At 40.6% G+C, this 19,089-nt stretch overlaps 1 protein-coding gene across 1 annotated transcript in view; it reads right to left on the reverse strand.

Annotated features, from left to right (window-relative positions):
* Positions 1-238: 238 nt before the first annotated feature.
* The window catches only part of LOC149318748 (oncoprotein-induced transcript 3 protein-like), a 52,694-nt gene continuing 33,843 nt past the window's right edge, over positions 239-19,089 (reverse strand). The window contains exons 6-9 of the mRNA XM_089510387.1: positions 16,673-16,833; positions 13,448-13,863; positions 4,652-4,751; positions 239-1,965 (exon numbers count right to left, since the gene is read on the reverse strand). Coding sequence (XP_089366513.1) covers positions 1,789-1,965; positions 4,652-4,751; positions 13,448-13,863; positions 16,673-16,833 — 854 coding nt within the window. The 3' untranslated portion in view covers positions 239-1,788. The remainder of the gene's footprint in view (positions 1,966-4,651; positions 4,752-13,447; positions 13,864-16,672; positions 16,834-19,089) is intronic.

Genomic DNA, 19,089 nt, shown 5'->3' on the forward strand with positions numbered 1-19,089 from the left:
CTATAATTGTGCATGACAACAGAACAACAGCTGGCTGATAAAAAAAAATGCACAAGCTAAATGCTCTGTGAACCAAGAAAGGGTTAAAAGGAACACCAGAAGGATATCAAAACTTGTCTGGTATAATCCATGGTACAGCTTTTACCAACACCTATTTGGCAAGCTAAAATAGGTGTCATTTTGATCACTGTAACCATCAGCATTTGCTTCCAAACATCCCCCCCCCCCACCCACAGGTGATATACTTTGGATGCATACTGTACATGTCTTGAATTATTGCCGAGAAAGAGTGCAAACAGAGTTTTAGGCTTGCATCTACTGCTTTCTCAAAGATCCCCCAAATTTTAGAGAGAAAGTGCAGTGACAACTTCTAGGGGACAGAATAAGAACCAGTGTAAAATCAGGACTATTTTGGTAGATTCCCAAATTCACCCTCAAAGTATTTTTTTAAAAAATACTGAAGAAAGAACAAGAACTAAATGTCACTGTTTCCTCTTCAGTAAATTCAGTAACTCAGAACCATCTTGTCAGCTTCAGTGGTTACACTGCCATCTTTTACAGGCAAGGTGAACTCAGCCATGCTGACATTTGGATATGTGCATGTAAATGTGATGTTATAGAAGGTCTCAGCAATTCTCTGGATTGCAAATTACTGTGCCCTTGGCTCACCTCACTCTTGGAAGATTTCTTTGTGATGTCTAATCTTTCCATAAGTTGAAATACAGACTTAGAAAAGTTTATTTTTTGCACTGCAGTTTCCAGAATTCTGTAAGCTGAAGTCCAAAAAAGGGAACTTTTCTGTTGAAACAAAGTGGTTCACAATGTCCAGATCTACCCAAACCAGTTGTGTTGATTTCAGCACTTTACAAGTGATAAAGTGCCAGTTTAATCTGGTGGTATATTGCAGGGCTGGGGAAACAGTTGCCTTCCAGATGTTCTTGAACTCCAGTTATACCAGTTATATATCTCTCCTAGCCATCTTGGGCAATGGTGAAACATCTGGATGGGCCACAATTTTTCCATTTGTGGGTAACTCTAACTAGTGTCCCTTAATTAGGAGCTCTTTCACACAACACAACAGTAGTACTATAATGCTGCTTTAACTTGCCAAGGCTGTATCCTATGGAATTGTGGGATCTGTAGTTTTCTGATGTAGTTAGGATTCTCTGCAAGACTTTTCTTGTTGTTGTCTACCTTCAAGTTGCTTCCGATTGATGGTGACCCTAAGGAGAACTGCTTTAGGATCTCCTTAAGTCAGAAATGACTTGAAGATGAACAACAACAACAACATCAAGAAGAAGAACTCTCTGGAAGAAAATCCTAACACCAGAAAACTACAAATCCTGAATTCTGTAGGACGTAGCCATGTCAAAATGGCATTAAAGTGCTATTAGCATGAAAGAGACCCCACCTACGTCCCACATCTCAGTGTAGCCTTGTAAAACTCAGAACTCGAACTCCTATTTATATGGAACTTTGATTATCTAAATATTCTGTATGCTTTTTGAATAAATCATTTCTAACAGAAGTGGGTACCATTTTGCTTTTGTAATTGTAATCATTTAATACCATTATTACCACCCAATACCATTTGGATGCAGACTGCCTCTCTTTCAACCTCAACAAAGTGGATCACAGGCTTTCAACAGCAAAAACAAAAAACAAAAAAACCAAACCAACAAAAAACCCCACAATAATTACATGAATTTTGTCAAACTGTGACTGTTGTCACTGTTTAAGGAAGAATAGGAGACAGTGTCTGTGGGACAGCATGTTCACAAGACAGACCTACTCCTCTATATCAATTCTAATTGGACCCCCTGTCAGGATGTGATTATCCAAGTGACCAGCTTCCTCTTCCTCGGTCTCAGCCCATCTGCGCATCCGTCTGCGGCACCCCTGTGCACAACGAGACCTCTCATCTGTCACCCCACATACGAGGACATGGCAGTGCAAGAATACTTCCTGAATATATATAAAAAATACATATTAAGTGTCACAGAGGTTGTGTTAAATCTGTTGTGCACTTCTTCTTTGAAACTCTAGACCTAGATGCTGGGATTCACTAGTTTAAGGGAGCAATTCAAGCAGATGAGATTGGACGCATATCAGAGCCAGCCCTACCATTAGGCAGAATGAGGCAGCAAATGCCTAGTCTGTGTTCCCCATGACAGCCTGCCGCCCTCAGGAAAAGACTGTGCCTCTTCCATGATCAAAACAAGATTAAACGGCTTGTCCAATAAGTTTCTACATGTGGAAGGGGCTGGCAGGGATGGGCCACCATCTTGTATTTTGCTTTAGGAAGCAGACTGTTTTGAGCTGGTCCTTGAGATAGAGTCAGAAGCAAGAAACCCATCTTGGTTTTGCCTCTCAAGTACATGTGTACTTACATAGGATTCTGATGGGATAATCTGACATCTATGTATTCCACACTGGACACTAAAATTGGAAAAACGAACCTCTTCTGCTTGGAATTTGGCACACTGTACTGATTCCGCCTTGGCTCCAGTTCTTGTGATGACAATAGAAAAGGTTCTTCATTCCTTTCAGTGTATTTTCCGCAGTAATGAATAACTAGCTTAACAAGGTGACAATGAAATCATATGGATCAGGTATTGATCCAGCAGGGAACGTCACTTCAGACTGACAGACCTACTGAATATATACATTAAACTTCCATGTAGTAGGAAGAACTCAGCATTGAAATTGAAATTTTGTGGGGAGAACAAAACAGCCAGGCCATGTTTTGAATCAAGACGGCTGAAAACCAAAAACTGTAAGCAGTTTTTAAAGTGGCAACGGTCCTATTACATTCTTTAAGACTGCTTGGAGTATCAATCATTTGCATAGATTGCATTGTCTTCAGCTTCTACACTTGAACAGGAATTATGCTTAGCAAAGCTTTTTTCTTTTCCTGGATGAATGAGAGCACATCCACAGGGGACTAAAGGATTGAAACAGATTTCATCATCATTCTCTCTTTCTCAGGAGCCCTTGGGAGTTTTGCATTGCAAACACAAATGTGTGGTATAAATCGGCACAGTTTTATGACTGTATGGTTAACAAGGGCTTTGAAAACGGGGAAAGTGCAGACACCATCATTCCCCCCAAACTTTCACAGATGAGAACAGGTGTGTGTGAGCAAGACACAAAGCAACATCCAAGTGTGATCAGGATGGCAGATGTTATTAATGAGGAAGAACTAGGAAAGCTAGGAGAAGTTGCAGCAGTTGGATTGTGCCTGATTCTGCTGGGAAAGGGAAGACTGCCCCTCCTCTCCATCCACTGAGTTAACTGAGTGCAAACAATTTTTGCACTTTGAACTCAGTTTGCAGCAAATTGAAATAAGACCAGAAGAGAGGAAAGTGAGAGGAGGACGAAAGAAACTTCGACATTTTACAAGCCGCTAGAAAAGTAGGATAGCAGAGGATTATCAGGACTGCTCCTGCCAAATTGGGACAGTTGGAGGCTATGCACCACAAGCAAAGCTTTGATATCACCTGATATAATGTAATGGTAAAAAATTATCCCATTGAATCAGTGCACACAATTATGTATGACAGTCTTAAGCGTTGAAGAATGGTATAGTGTGTATGCAGGTACAACCAACTCTTAAACAGTATATCCTCCTCTCTAAAAACCAGGCTGGGGCCAAAAGGCTACAGGAATAGTGAGGGACTTTTCTGTTGTGATACCTAATCTCTGAAATTTCTTCTCCTGAGAGTCATGCCTGGTGGCATCCGTCAGTAGCATCTTTCAAAACCCTTTTTAAAAACTTCACAACTTTCAAGGTTTTATGCTATTGCTCTCCTGGGTCGTAGTTTATTCTAATTTTGATGATTCATTGTCTTTGGGGTGGTTTTTATCATTTCCTTGGCTGCAGCTCTGAGATCATTGCTGAAGAGCAGCCTATAAAATGTTTTAAATGAACTAATAGATTAAAAAAAATATGAACTAGAGGAGTCAAAAGAGAAAAGAAACTGGTGGCTGGGCAAGAGGGTGAACACAAAAATTAGAGGAAAAGCAAAATAAACAATATTAGATCATCTATGGAAGTAGACATATATTCATTCAATGCAAATACATCATATTTGTAAGAGAGAATGAGAGGAGAGGAGAAAAGAGAAGTATGCAAGCTTTAGGGCCAGACTCTCTATGGCTGCATCCGCCCTACAGAAATAATCCAGGTTGTCTCCTCTGTTACTGCCATGACTCAGTGCTAAGGAATTCTAGAAATTTAGGGAGTTTTGGAATACATTTAACCTTCTCTGTCATAGAACTCTTATGTCAAACTAGCCTTCTCTGTCAAAGAGCTCTGGTGCCACAACAAAGTACAATTCCCAGAATTCCATAGCATTGAGCCACTGCAGTTTAAAATGGTATCAAACTGGATCTCTGCAGTGCTGATTCAGCCCCTGTTAATGAAGGAGGCTCTTAAATTAGGGTTTAGCCATTTGCTAGTCACTTCCAATAACTGGTTTTGAGTAAAAAGTGGACAGGTCAAGACAATGGACCTCTGATTTGCACTTCCCTCCCCCCCCACACACACAAAGAGACAAAAGACCCAAATTTCTCCATACATTGCTGATAAAACAGAGCAATGTTTTGATGATCTACTGTAAAGAATCAGCTGCTCTCTAGTTTTGCTCACCTTGTTGTCCTTCCCCACGAATTTGAACACTGGGACCTGGAAATGCTTGGCAAGATGATCCTTCGATGTGTATTGCTTCACAGACTCATCAGACACGCAGCTGAAGAAAAAGAAGGAGACATGTTAATGGGTTTCACAGATGTGGTGGAAAAATCCAACTGCATGCCATCAAGAAAAGGGCAGGAAGGTTGGCTCTCTGGTCAATATGTACCACCATGCTGGCATGTCATCTGAGAACAGAGAATGGAGAGGGAGGGGAACTAATAGATGATCCTTCCAGAATTTAAAAAGCCCAGAATTTTAAAAGTCCAAAGCAGCAAGGATCCTTGTCAGCACACATTTAACTTGTCACTCTGCACATGCACACAGTCCTCATAATAGACAACAAATGGCAATTTAGGTTATCTGTTCATCTTTTTGGACAGAGCTATATAGACAATACCAAGCTAAATCAGGGTGCATCTCAGCATGACTTTCACATAACATAATATCAGAATTTACAAAAATCTAAGGACCAAAAGCACATCACAGAGAGTCTCCCCCTCTTCCTTCCTTCCTTGATTTCTCAGCTATACAGAATTACTGTGCAGTAATGTGGGTTTTGGCATTGCTCATGAGCCTGGGTTGTAAACTGGAAATGCTAAAATTGGAGATAGATTATGGTTTATTCAGAGAGTTAAAAGCGGTTTGAAAGTGAGATTGCTGCTTATGAAGTACAGACTTACCATTTCACATTGCTAAGGTTAAACGGGTTGTGTAGCTAAGCACAAAAGAGCCACACGCTGGATCAAACTAAGTACCTGCTTATAGCCCATCTTCCTGTTTACCAAGTGGCCAAAGTGATGCCATGATTTGCACAATAGCTTCTCTCCTGTTCCTGTTTCCCAGCACCTGCTGTTCAGAGGCACATTGCCTCTGATGCTGGCAAGTGTATTTTAGAGCCAGGGTTCACATAATTTTCATCCTCTGTTGTTCTTGCTGTTGTTGTTATTATTATTATTGGCCAAGGTCCTAGATCAGAAACTTAGGGAACATCTAGACTGGTTAAAAAGACTAGAAAATCCCAGCTTTCATTCTTGTTTTTTTTTCCAATTTCATTTTGGATATCCATACACATTTTGTGTATCCCAGGCCTCATTCACACTTACGTTTTTATGCTGTATCGGTTCAAATTGCTCCATCTATTTGATACAGAATAAATGCTCAGACCATACTTGCCTCAATTGAAGCTCTCCGTGGTAATTTAACCCATTTCGCATTCACATTTAATTTGGAACTGATTCAAAATAGCTATCATAGCTGGTATTTTTTTAAAAAAACTGTCATCAAGTGACGTGCATCTTCATCTCTGTGACATATCACAGTTCTTGTTAACAATAAACAGCAATTGCACATTTTTAAAGCATTGTTATGCAAAATCCATGCATGGCAGGAAAGAATCCTCCATGGCACTGACAAATCCATCTATGGCAAGGAAGAATCCCCCATGGCACCTATGAATCCATGCATGCCAAGGAAGAATCCCTCATGCCACCCACGAACCCCCTGGCAAATCCATGCAAATGCAATGGTGCATAGAAAATGTCAAAGTATTTTTTTAAAAAAATTACGCCGCACCATGCCCCCCCAAGGAACCCCCTCCTCAACTTTCTCGACCTCTGGCCAACAGAGAAAAGGGAACCAATTCACCGGCAGAAGCAGAAAACAGCTGCATGGTGATTTAAAGGGACAACTTGACAGCACAGGAAATTTAAATTCACAGGATTTAAAGAGTCAGTATCTTCAGCCATGAAACCGCGAGCACCAAAAGGTGAAAAACAATGGTGGTTTGCCAAGACCTGTAGGATAGGTGTGTTCCACCCCTCTGCCCATCCTCTTCCCATTGCCCCTCCCTCCTGGGTGCCCCAAATTGGATTGGTAACGTGTTCCCATTGGTGGCTTCCTAAAATAACCCAGTTCTTTTGGGGAAAAAAAGCATGGTAAATGCCTCAGTTTCAAAAGAACTGGGTTAAGGGGTATTTGTGTTGCTGCCCCCTGAAATTCGGGTCGGGAAAAACCGACACAAGTGTGAGCTACCCCCTTTTAAACCGGTTTCCAAACCGATTCAAAACGTAGTGTGAGTGAGGCCCCAAAATATTTTCTGTCAGCTCCCAGTACAACCATCTCCCCAAGTCAGTTTATTTTTATCCCAGTATAAGGTTGGAAAGAACAGGAACAAAATCTAGGACTTTCAATGAGTCTGGAAACACCTTTAGTAAATCAAGGTTGCGAGTTCAAGACCAGCAAAAGGGCCCAAGCTCGACTCAGGCTTGCATCCTTCTGAGGTCACTAAAATGAGTACCCAGACTGTTGGGGGCAAATTAGCTTATTTACTAATTAGCTTACTTGCTGTTCACCACTATGATCTTTGGAATAGCGGTATATAAATAAAACAAATTATTATTATTATTATTATGTCTCTTGGTCCACCCACTCCCAATCCAGGCAGCAGCCACTGCAAACAATGGGGGCCTCTTCTCCTGTCAAGTAAAGTACAGTATATTGACATTTCCAACTCCTCACACTAGTAATCTCTGGTGCAAGAATCAGAAACAGGATCCCTGTGGAGAGACCGTTGGCAGGAAGGGAATGGAAACATCAGTATGCTGCATTCCAATCAATAAGAGCACAGATCTCCTGAGTAATGCCTGGTAAAGCAGGATTGGGGGCTTTTATGATCATGAATACGTAGGGACTGTAAATACAAATCAGCTACAAATGAGATACTCTAGATGGTTGTTGTGTGGCTTCAAGTCATTTCCAATGTATGGTGACCCTAAGGGGGACAAATCATAGGGCTTTCTGGGGCTGAGAAAGTGTGACTCACCAAGGCCAGCCAGTGTGTTTCCATGGCCAAGAGAGAAATTGAAACCTAATTAATCTCCAGGGTCCTAGTCCAATGCTCAAACCAGCACACCATACTGGTTCTCTATATTACACATCTGTAACTGCAACAGTGAATTCCAGCCAAGCTCCTCCTCCTCCTCCTCCTCCTCCTCCTCCTCATCATCATCATCATCTCACCTTTTGCCCAATTTGGAATGCAACGTGGCTTACAACAGTTAAAACAGTTAAAAATTGTCAGCATCTTAAAGTTAAAAAGCAATTAAACCATATCATAAAATTTAAAACCAGTTAAGACAAATCAAAACAATGTCAAAAACAACAACTAAAATTCTAGCACATTATGCAAGGCGTGATTCCCACGAAAAAGCCATTTTCAAAGGCCTGCTGGAATAAAAAGGGATTTTACTTGCTTACACTGTCAATGCCTTGAGATGTTGGTGCTTATCACTTCTCCTATTCTCAGAAAGATAGCAGAATGACAGTGCACTCTTTCTCACCTTCATTCCATTTGCACACCAGTGGTGTTACTTCTTGTGTTTGCTATCTCACACTTGAAATACAGCAGTAGCATTTACACCATCCTGTTTGCTCTGCCTCCTGCTTCATGATTGGTGGGTTTTTTTAATTAAAAAAAATAGGAAGCTATAATTGCATAATTACAAAATGCACAATTACATAATAACATTACTACTGAAAATTTTAATATAGAGACTGTCCTGGTGAAATCTTGTGCTTCAAAATTCACCACGACACCACTGGACATTAGAGGTGACATATAGGCTGGGACAGCCTGTTTTCATTCTTTCAAAAACCAAGAAAAAATCTGCTTGCAAACAATTACACTGCCTGCTTTGGAAATCAACATCCTTGTGCAGGCGTATTTGGTTCTCTTATCTTTGTTGCTGTTGTGTGCCTTCAAATAATTTCTGACTTATGGCGACCCTAAGGGTGTTCCTGTCATGAGGTTTTCTGGAGCTGAAAATGTGTGAATCATCCAAGGTCACCCAGGGGGTTCCATGGTAGAGCAGAGAATCGAACTCTGATCTCTAGAGTCTTGTGATTATCACGCAGAGGCACTTATGTGGGCAAAACGTTGCAGAACTGTTTCAGAAGCGCGAAGGTGGGATCGTCAGTCGCACTTCTAAAACATAATTGAGGCTTCCCACTTTCCTTCCGTCAATGAAATGTTCGCAGAGAAGCCAGGAGAAGCCATTTTTTGAATAACGGGATATCCTGTTATTCAAAAAATGGCTTCTCCACGAACACTTCATAGATGGAAGGAAAGTGGGAAGCCTCAATTATGTTTGAGAAGCGCAACGGATGATCCCACCTTCGTGCTTCTGAAACAGTTCTGCAAGGTTTTGCCCATGTAAGTGCCTCCATGTGATAATCCCCTTAGTCCAATGTTCAAACCACAACACCATGTTGGATCTCAAAAAATCTGGAAGAAAACATCAGTTTCTGAAATTTGAGATTCAACCAGGGGCCTTTTGATCTTCAGTCTAAAACTCTCCCAACAGCTATTTCTGCCTCTTTCTTATCTATTATTGCTGATTTTGAACCTGAGATTGTATTTATGGGGGTTTGGAATTTATTATATCAACAGATGAATGATTCAAGAAATCATTTTTAAAGAAAAAAATCATTTCAATCTCAGTGAACAATGTAAAGTCTCTGGTTCTCATTCAATTTAAACCAGAATTTAAATAAGTGGGTCTGATTTAAATAAAGTAGAGTGAGCATTGCAAAACCCTATCCCCCCTAAAAAAAAACCCTTTAAAAACATAAGATGCAAAAGACATAAAAATGCTGCAATTGGAGATTAATGGAAAGATTTTGTTATTTTTCAGCAACTAGTCTTTTCAAAGAGAAAAACATCTGGTTTTGTGGTGAATTGTAACACAGCCGAGGACATTTCTCTCCAACAATCTAATCTCAGGAATGTGGACTTTGAATATTATAAAATGTAGTAAAGTGGAAAAGGGAAGGCAAAAGTCACATGGACTTCTGTGCTCTTCTCCTGGACATAATTGTCCTTAATACTTGGACTTTTGGAATAAACAGCTTATGAATTGTTTATCCAAGACATGAGAAGGAAGAAAGGGATTCATGCATTAGTACTTAACTATTCCCCCCCCCCCCCCATCCTTAGGTGTATATCATTTTCAAACAAAACACACCTACCTAGAAACAAAGTCTGTTGCTGTTGCAGATACACCTAGGCAGGGGAAAATATATATTGCTGTGAAGGATGTTCTTCTGTTATCTGGAGTTTATGTCACAATAAATTTGCTAGTGTTTAAGGTGCCACAAGACTGCGGCCATGGGTTAAAAAACATTGGGCAAGTCACATGCTCTTAGTCTCAGAGGCAACATCAAACTTCCTCTGAACAAATCTTGCCAAGAAAACCTCATGACATGTTCACTTTAGGTTTGACATAAGTCAGAAATTACTGGAAGGAACACAGTAACAACAAACTCTTCAAGACATGGGCTGACTTTTAAATGGGAAAAACAAGCAGTTATTCAGGCACTTGGAACAGAATTAGACTATTATGGCACTAGTCATGCTACCCTTTATACTTATCACCCAACAAGTGTTTGGTAACACTTGTTACTCTTACAGCATTCCAAAAAGTAACTAACTGCTAAAAAAGTAACTCATTGCTAGTACCTTGCTGTTAATATTAATACTGCTCCACAGCAATACAGGAAAATGATATGTGATCTCCCATCATCATCATTTAGTTGTGATTGGACTCTTTTGCCTGGACTATCCTGTAGAGGCTTTACTAGGAAGGGTGCGGAACGCCCCGGTGACACCACTGCTCCCCAAATATCTGCCTTTTGGCAGAAACAAGTTGTGGTGCTCACCCGGATCCCTTTACACTGGAAAGCAGTGGCCCCAGCCATTACAGGCAAAACAAACAAACAAAGAAACAAAACCCTGGACCTCATTCCTACTGACAGTTAAATCGGTCTCCGATCTGAATCGATGGATCAACTTGACATTGGATCATGGTTCCCACTACATTTGCTCCAATCACATTTTCTGTCATGGAATCGAATCAAAATAACCTATTTATGGTTCCCATTCATACATGAACTGATTCGAAATGAATTGGTTCCAGCTGGCCAAAGGGGAAGTTTGAATAGATTATGATCCGCTTGTGATTCACACTTGCATGGAATCGATTTATTGAAAAAGAAGCAGAAAAAAAAGCATCAAAAAGATGCAGGTTAAATGGGTCTAGAGCATGGGCCCCCTTTTGGAATCACTGCAGCGATCCGGATTAAGTGGGAACCATGGTTATTTAAATCGGTTCAAACCAAACCGTGATCCGGTTTAAAAGGTAGTGAGAATGAGGCCATGGTTACTGAAAAAAGTAACTAAATCTCAAGGTAACTCATTACATGTAACCTCTAATCTAAGGTTTTGATTATTTATTTGTTAGTTATGACTATTTATTGTTAGTTATGCCACTTCCCCCCCAAGCAGTTATGAAGACTTAGATGCTCCCTGCTTTATTTTCGCACAATATGGCAAGGTAGATCAGGTGGAGAGGGTGTGACTGATACAACATCATCATTGAGTTTCTTGGCTCAGTAGGGAACTGAACCTGGATCTTCCAAGTCCCTGACTAAAATGCTATCAACACTAGACGACTCTGGATTATACTTGGTATTTTAACTTTGAACACACACACACACGCACCTCAATCTCCTCTTGAAAACTATACCAACATCTATGTTGGATATAGGTTGTTTTGAGTTACATACCTCAGATTCTTGCCACTATACAAAAATATATACTGAAACACAGCATGGGGGTTTGCAGCCAACATGCAAAAACACCAGATTCTCAAATCTCCTCTGAACCTATGTCAAACATATGTGCTATTTATGGCTGTTTCAGGCCATACAGCTCCAGTGTTTGAGCTCCAATCCAGCTGTGAAATGGCTAAACCCGCAGTGGAGGCCTGGAGCAGGTCAAGAAACAAATACAGTAATCTTCCTCCCATACATCCCAAACCATAGCCAGACATTCATGTTAATTACGGGGTGTAAGTTGCTGCCTATTCAGAACATCCTAGTGTAGTATGTAAGACACAGAAAGGTAGTAAAAAGAACAGGGCTACCTAATGGTTTTATGTGGGATGAGGCAGATGCAATTTTGGGGCTTCCCTCTAAGATTATTGTCATGCATACATTAATATATGATATTTGCATATCAGAGTACTCCTTATCTCTTATTGGCAATAGGCTATTTGGGGGCATCATCTCTTCATTTTCAATCTCTTCTTTCCTTTCACTACCTATCTGAATTGATTTAATGTCTGTCTCACTTTGTCACCCTGTAAATCTCTTATACTGTTGCTGTCTCAGAGCTTACAAACTGATTTTGTGGTAACCAAACAGCTGGACCACTCCAGGAGGAATGATGGAATGAGTAAAAATGAAATAAATCAGTTGGGGCTAGAATTATATACTGACAGTGTTCCCTTTCATGATAAGCTTCTGAACAGGCGTGCGAAATTTGTAGGCCACCGCGCCTAATGTATGTCCATCCCTTACTTTTGTGAAATCCATCTCCCAGAATAACTCAGGATTGTGGCTTGCCAGTTGACTGACAACCCCCCCTCCCTTTTCTTTTCTTTTCTTTTCTTTTCTTTTTTTTTTTTTGCAGTTGCAATTGCAATTGCAGTTACTAATAGTTGGCCAAAGCAGAAAGTTCACCAAACCCTAGTGGGCAATATGATTTCATATCTAATTGAAAGTTTGATGACTCTAATAGGTGCACTGTTCCAGCTAACGTAAGAGTGGCAAACATGAAGACTGAGAGCCACACAAGGTCCTCCAAAGTCATTTTTGTGATTCCCTAGCTTCCTAGCCCACCCTCATTTGTAGTGAATTGCTTGGATATAAAATTGTTCTGGTTTTAGTCTTACGAAAAAAGTGTGATCCATTCACAGTTCAGTCCTAAACACATCTACTTATCTAATTACTCACAGGTAAGTTTGTAAAGGATTGTAGCCTACATTTGTTAAGGCTATCTCTGTTAGGCATTTGCAAGTTTTGAAAAATATAGTTTTCATGGTAGAAAGGCTAACCGTGTGACATTGGCAACCCAGCGCATATTGAAGTCTATTCCACCACACCTAGCCCCTATTTTGCAGTGCCTAGATGCCCTCTACAGGATAAAAGAGGCAGGAAAGCTCCTATTCATATGCCTCATGACATATGATGTCCTAGCTGCAGCCATCTCCTTTTTCGCTCTCCTAAGCAACTTGGGCCTTGGCAATGCCTATGATGGGGATGATCTCCAGGGTGAAATGTTATATGTGAGATAGACACTGAAGATACTGAGGATGAGGTCTGCAAGCAGTTCAATATAGCTATTCACAACTCCAGCCAACGGGGCTTATTCCATAAAGAAATATTATGCAAGGACAAAGGTTCTGTGCTTCATTTCTGGCCTCAAGCAAGTAAACCATCCACTAAAGATTGCAGTTCTAACTAATTGGTTAAATACGTTTGAATTGTGGGTCACCAGCTGGCCTACACAGAAGAGCGCATGGCCTTAACTACAGACAGCAAATTAATTATCAACCATTATAATAAGGAGAATGCCCCCTGCAAATGCTGTTGTAAGTCATCCATTTGCTTGCCCAATGGCTCCCTCTGGTTCCTTTTTTATGAAGTGAGTAGTTTTGCCTGGGTAGTCATGACAGCTGGCGCGTTTTCTGACTGGCAACCTATCCTTTCCCTTCCTGCCAAGAGCCATTGGGCCTCAGGAAACAGTTGGCACTTTCTGTACCCTCCAATGCTTTGCTTCAACTTGTACTAGACAAAAGAACAGTGTTGGGCTTTGAATGTCAGATCAATGAGAAGAAATGCAACAACACTTGCCCATCTTGAATTAAGTAGTACTTCAGGACCTCATCAGCTTTGGATGTTGGCGTTGCAAAACAACTCTCCACCAATGTCTCCAAACCACTCACATGCACCAAAGGCTCAATCCCAAAATACAAGGAATCTCGGAGTTTAAGGGTGGGGAGAGTGTCCCGGTAGGATTCATCAAACCCGTTGTCTTTGAATATCTCAAGAGTAAATGGGAAGACACCCTGGTTGTGGCCCATGATCTCCAGTGGTGAGTTCTTAATGTTTGGGATGTAGCCCTCTGAGATGGTGTAGTGGCGAGGGAATTCACAAGTTACAGGAATCAACAGCTTGCCAGTGCGGACAATAATGTCACCGTTACTGCCAGGGGTCTGCTTTGGCAAGCCAGTCACCATATTTGAGGCAACGATTTTGTCATTGGCTATCTGTAACCAGAGAGAAAAGAAAATATGGTGAAGTCAAGTGAATAGAGAAAAGGGAAAAAACATCAAAAATAACTTTGTTCTAAACAGACTTGTGTGAGAACCTACAGCAATGCAGGAAAAGGACAAACAGGATTCTGTTCCTTAGGAATTTTGCTGTTGAAACAAAAAGTTCTTAGTCCATATATTTGCAAAGATTTTATTGAAAATAAATTGACAGTACCCACTGAAATCTCTGGATAGATTAATAAGATTTGCAGTGGGTAGGTCTTTAGTAACCTTGATAGAATCTTGATCTCACCCCATGACCTGCAAAGCCAGAATAAATTATAATTAATGGAAAAGGAAGACTTATCCTGTATTTCAGTATTCAGATTTTGTTTTGTTTTTTGGTCAGCAGTTAGTCAATAGCTATCGAAGCACTGTTTCATTCATTCATAGTATTTCTGTATCACTTTCCCACAAGAGCTCCTGGGGCAATGAACAAATGAAAATAATTAAAGCAATACAAAGATTTTTTAAAAAAACTTTTAAAAGCACATTAAAATACTCTTTAAATATCCCTAAAAACAATCTAAAAACTGCCCTAAAATCCAATTTTAAAACCGTTAAAAAACACTAGGTTGCTTTTTCTACTGACCAACAGCACTTCCATTTTGTCTGAATTAAGTCTCAAGTCTATTCATGCACATCCAAACAATTGAGGATTCCCACAGCCTTCTTGGCATCAGGGACGTAGCCAAGGGGGGAGGGTTCTTGGGGTCCGGACCCCCCCTTCCATTAGAAAAATGAATGGTGTGTGCTGCTGCGCCGCTGCACCCAAGCCCCATTATAATGGTGGCACTTAGTCTGGACCCCCCCCCTTCCTAAAATCCTAGCTACGTCCCTGCTGGCATCATTTATAAAGGAGAGGTAGAGCTTGGTATATCAGCATACTGATGACACCCAGCTCCACAACTCTGGGTGACCTCTCCCAGTGGCTTCATGCATTTGTTAAAGAGCACAGGGAATCCCACAGGCTAATGGCCCAAAAGTTGAATAACAGTCTCCCAACACCACACTCTCAGGATAGTCAGCCAGGAAAGACCAGAACCACTAAAAAGTAATGTCCTCAGGTCCTATATTGGCCAGACAACCCAGAAGGATACCACATCTGATGGTATCAAATGTCATTGAAAGATCCAGGAGGATCAACAGAGACTCACTCTCCTTGTCCAACTCCCGGTATAGGTTATTCATCAAGATGACCAAGGCTGTTGCTGTCCCATAAGCAGGTCTGAACCCAGATTGATGGATCCAGGTAATTTACAATGCACTTTAATACAAAGTGCCTTCAAGCAAACTATACCTGTACTGTAAAGTTAGCTGCAAATCCAGTACCCAAGTGAATATGCCACTTATTGACTGACAGGATGACATTACCACTCAGTTCCCTCAATGACCACCACCAATTAATCTTTAGTTATTCTGCTGAATTTTGCTCTTTTTCTGCATTTTAAAAATGGTGCAACTCTGACTTCAGCTGTCAGTCCCCTCTGTGCAATCCAAACCCTTAGACTTTTAAGGTGAGCAAAAGTATCCAGTTTTTAAGGTGAGGCTTTTAACTGGTCCAAGATGAAGGTCATGTTTTTCCTCCATTGTCTGTTATTGAACTGGACTTCAGTCCTAGACAAACTGTTGACATTCCCCCGCCCCCAAGGAGGCAGCTATACCAGTCTTTTACAAAGGGTAAAAAATCTCAACAGAGAGTCTTGCAGTACGTTAAATTTATAATAGCACATTTGGTGTGTCTTCAATTGCTTCAGATTTTGGTTACCCTAATGCAAAGATTCATATGGTTTTCTTGATCAGAAAAAGGGGGGGGGGGTGTTGTTCTTATTGTCTTCCTCTGAAACTGAGAGAATATGGCTTTCCGAAGGCCATCCTCTGGGTTTCCATGGCTGAGCAGGGATTTGAATGTTTGCCTCCTGAGTGCTAATTCAGCACCCAGAACACTACACCATTTAGGCTCCTATTGACCATTCTTGTAAGACACCAAAAATACAAGACAATACCTTATATCTAAGAGTTAAGAGCTCTCTGGCTGAGATTTCTAAATGCTCCTCTCTAAACTGCAAATCCCAGGATTCCATAGGAGGCAGCCATAGCAGTTAAAGTGGAATAATAGCACTGCAACAGTGTAGCATGGAGATTGTCCCAAGCAAAACACTTTCCCTTGATGTTTGCCTTTTGAGAATGAGAAACTTGCGGACCTTGACCTGAACTGGGCTTCTATCTTTCTTCCTATTGACTTATTTTCCTTAGAACCTAGCAGGATTTTGGAGGGTAGGATAAGTGAGAACAGAGCTAAACAAAACACTGAAAGGGGAATGAAATAGCTATAGAGTGATCAGTAATGGGTGGTGGTGGAGCTGAGAAATGATCTTAGCAGTCAATCTGGGAGGGACGGCATTTTCAACTTTTACCGTTCCAAATTCATTTTTTAAAATATGATAGTAGCAGTAAGTATCCTTGTTTATCTACATTTTCTGAGTGTGCTTTGAATGCAGTTATGAGGCTATTACTTAAAAAGAAGAAGAAGAACAAAGTTAGAAATCCTCACTGCCAGGATTCTTTGGGAAAGGCTTTGATAGAATGGTTAAAAAAAAGGTGTTAGACCAGTATAAAATACATTGTAGTGTCAGTGTATGCTTGGACATCTTCTGATTTTTATCAGAAGCACACATATAGGACAAGGTTATAAATATGACACTCTTTAGATAGAGACAAATCCTTTCAAGCAGTAAGGCAAGCTATTGTTACAGCTACATACACTTATAGTGGTACCACAAGATTTCAGAGAGAAGATAATGTTGACATGTGTGCCATTGGATACTCCTTTGCAGGAACCATTGATGAGTGACAGGTCCATGCCTCCAACCAGATCCTTTGGGATGTTGACCTCTATGGAGGTGGATTTGCATAAGACTGGGACTGTAAAAAAGAAAAAACTAGTTAAAGGAAATGCATAGCCTTGTGAGGAAAGACTGAGGAGGTGGCTTTGCCCTCCTTTCATGCCTGTATCACTTACAGTAAAAGCTTCCTGAAACATGTTCAGATTGCCCTGTGGAAACCTTGCTTTGATCTGCCTGTTCGTATAAGGTGATTATTATTTTCTGCTTTAAATTCAGCTCCTTTTATCCCCCAAAGAGTTGTCTGTCTTCTGTGCTGTGGCATTCCCACCCCTCAGGATGTCAGCTTGGCTGTGCTGAAGTTGTATTTATAAGATCCAGGTATGGCATTAGCACTTTTATGATGATTCAGTAATACAGTGGGTTGCAGTTCTTGTTGTTTTAAAATTCGAATCTTCTATATACCATGGACTCCTACTAACCAAAAATCTCCTGCAAAAAAATCCTGCAAATGCAAACTCAGAGGCAGTGATGTCCTGGTCTCTATAGCTTAGGAAAATATGGGCTACCTTTATGCATCCTGGCGATTAAGGTCCTACCTAAACTTCATTGTCATGGATGGTGATGTTGATGATTTGTTCTTGTCGTTAGTGACACAGCTTTATCATCTACTTAAATTTAGAAAATAAAAACAAAACAACTTGAACAGAGCAAGCCTCAGTGTCATTTTCTTGAAAATGTCACTGTCAAAAATCCTTTGCACTTTTAGTGAGCAAAAAATATGGGGTAGATTTCTACATGCACTCCTTAGTTACTTAACTATCTTCTTACCTAAGTAGCAACCCAACCTCTGCAACCCTGATTTACTGGGCAGTAGCCACTGCAAATAATGGGGGACTGTTATCCTATTAATAATGATGCAGCGAACTGATGTTTCTCCACCCCTCCTGTGAGTGATCTCTGATGTGACAGTCAGATGCAAGTATCTCTGGTACAATTAATGTTTCCATCGGAGATCACTGATAGGAAGAGGGTAGAAATGCCAGTCTGTCATGTACGGATCAACAGAAGAACAGACCCCTGCAGCTCACGGCAGCTGTTGCTTGGTAAGTCATAATTTGGGGACTTATGTATTCCCCACACAACTAAATGTGTAGTGATCATGAATACAAATCAGTTGTGAATATGCAACTCTGGGTTATGCATTCATAACTGTTATGAATTCCAGCCATGATTTACTATCTGTGAAGATGGGAATATAAGTCTTTAAAAGTTGTTGAAAAGGGTGGTGTAAAAATCCTTGCAGAATCCTTTAAGATTTTAAGATTCACACTGACAAGCATATAGGAGCATAATATGCTAGACAAGGAGAAGAAAGCTTGGTGTATAAGTGTGACAAATCTGGGAGACAGAATCAAAATCAAAAAGAGGTAAAAGATGATGGAGTATTGATACACAGTGCCTCTGGGAAAAGAAAATAACTGTGATTCCAGTAGTCACAGGAGCAGTTCCAAATGACAAAACATCTGACTGAAAGTGCCATTGACAGGATCACAATAGCAAATCTGCAAATAGTGACATGGCTTGGAAAGTGCCACATTATCCAGCTCTATCACTGAAAGTCCAAAACTCCAACTGGTAACACCTGGAAGACTGTGAATGATATGATGATATTGTTGTTACTGTGGTGGTTGTATATGCTCCAGTGCAATAGAGGGTATGTCCTCCAGATCTCCCCTACACAAACAAGATTTTGATGTAGGCTGAGAATCTGAATATACATAGTCAGGGATTGATGGTACCTCTTGTGACACATCACACTGACATCTAATCAGTGTGTGTGACACAGTAACCTCCTCAGACCAGGTGAAGTATAATTGTACCATTTGCTAGGGCCATGAAGTGTTTTTCCTCAGGTATTTGTGATAAAGAGTTTTCACATTTTGTTAGCACCAATTCATTTATCACAGCAGAGTGTTGTCATCAGGCTGCTAGAGCTACAACCTTGAGATCCTCCTGTTGGAAGAAGAGCCTCAAAATTACACACTTCACACAAAGTGAAGAACATTACGCATCTTACAAACTGGCTCTGTTTGCTGTACAATGTGACAGCACCATCCTGTTTCACATTTGTAAAGCAACATAGTGTAACAAGCAGCAAATATTCAAGAGAAAAGATTGAAAGAAAGACATAGGCCCCATTCCCACTGGCTTATAATGTGGATCAGGATGCGAATTATAGGTGCATCGTTCCCATTTGAGCGCACATTTGATCCGCATTGCTCAGATATCGTTCCCATTAGAATTAGAATCTGACTCCCATGTGATCGAATTATCC

This window comes from Sceloporus occidentalis, unplaced genomic scaffold, assembly GCF_023333645.1.
Source record: "Sceloporus occidentalis isolate IW3139 unplaced genomic scaffold, rSceOcc1.0.p SCAF_2, whole genome shotgun sequence".
Lineage (NCBI taxonomy): Eukaryota > Metazoa > Chordata > Lepidosauria > Squamata > Phrynosomatidae > Sceloporus > Sceloporus occidentalis.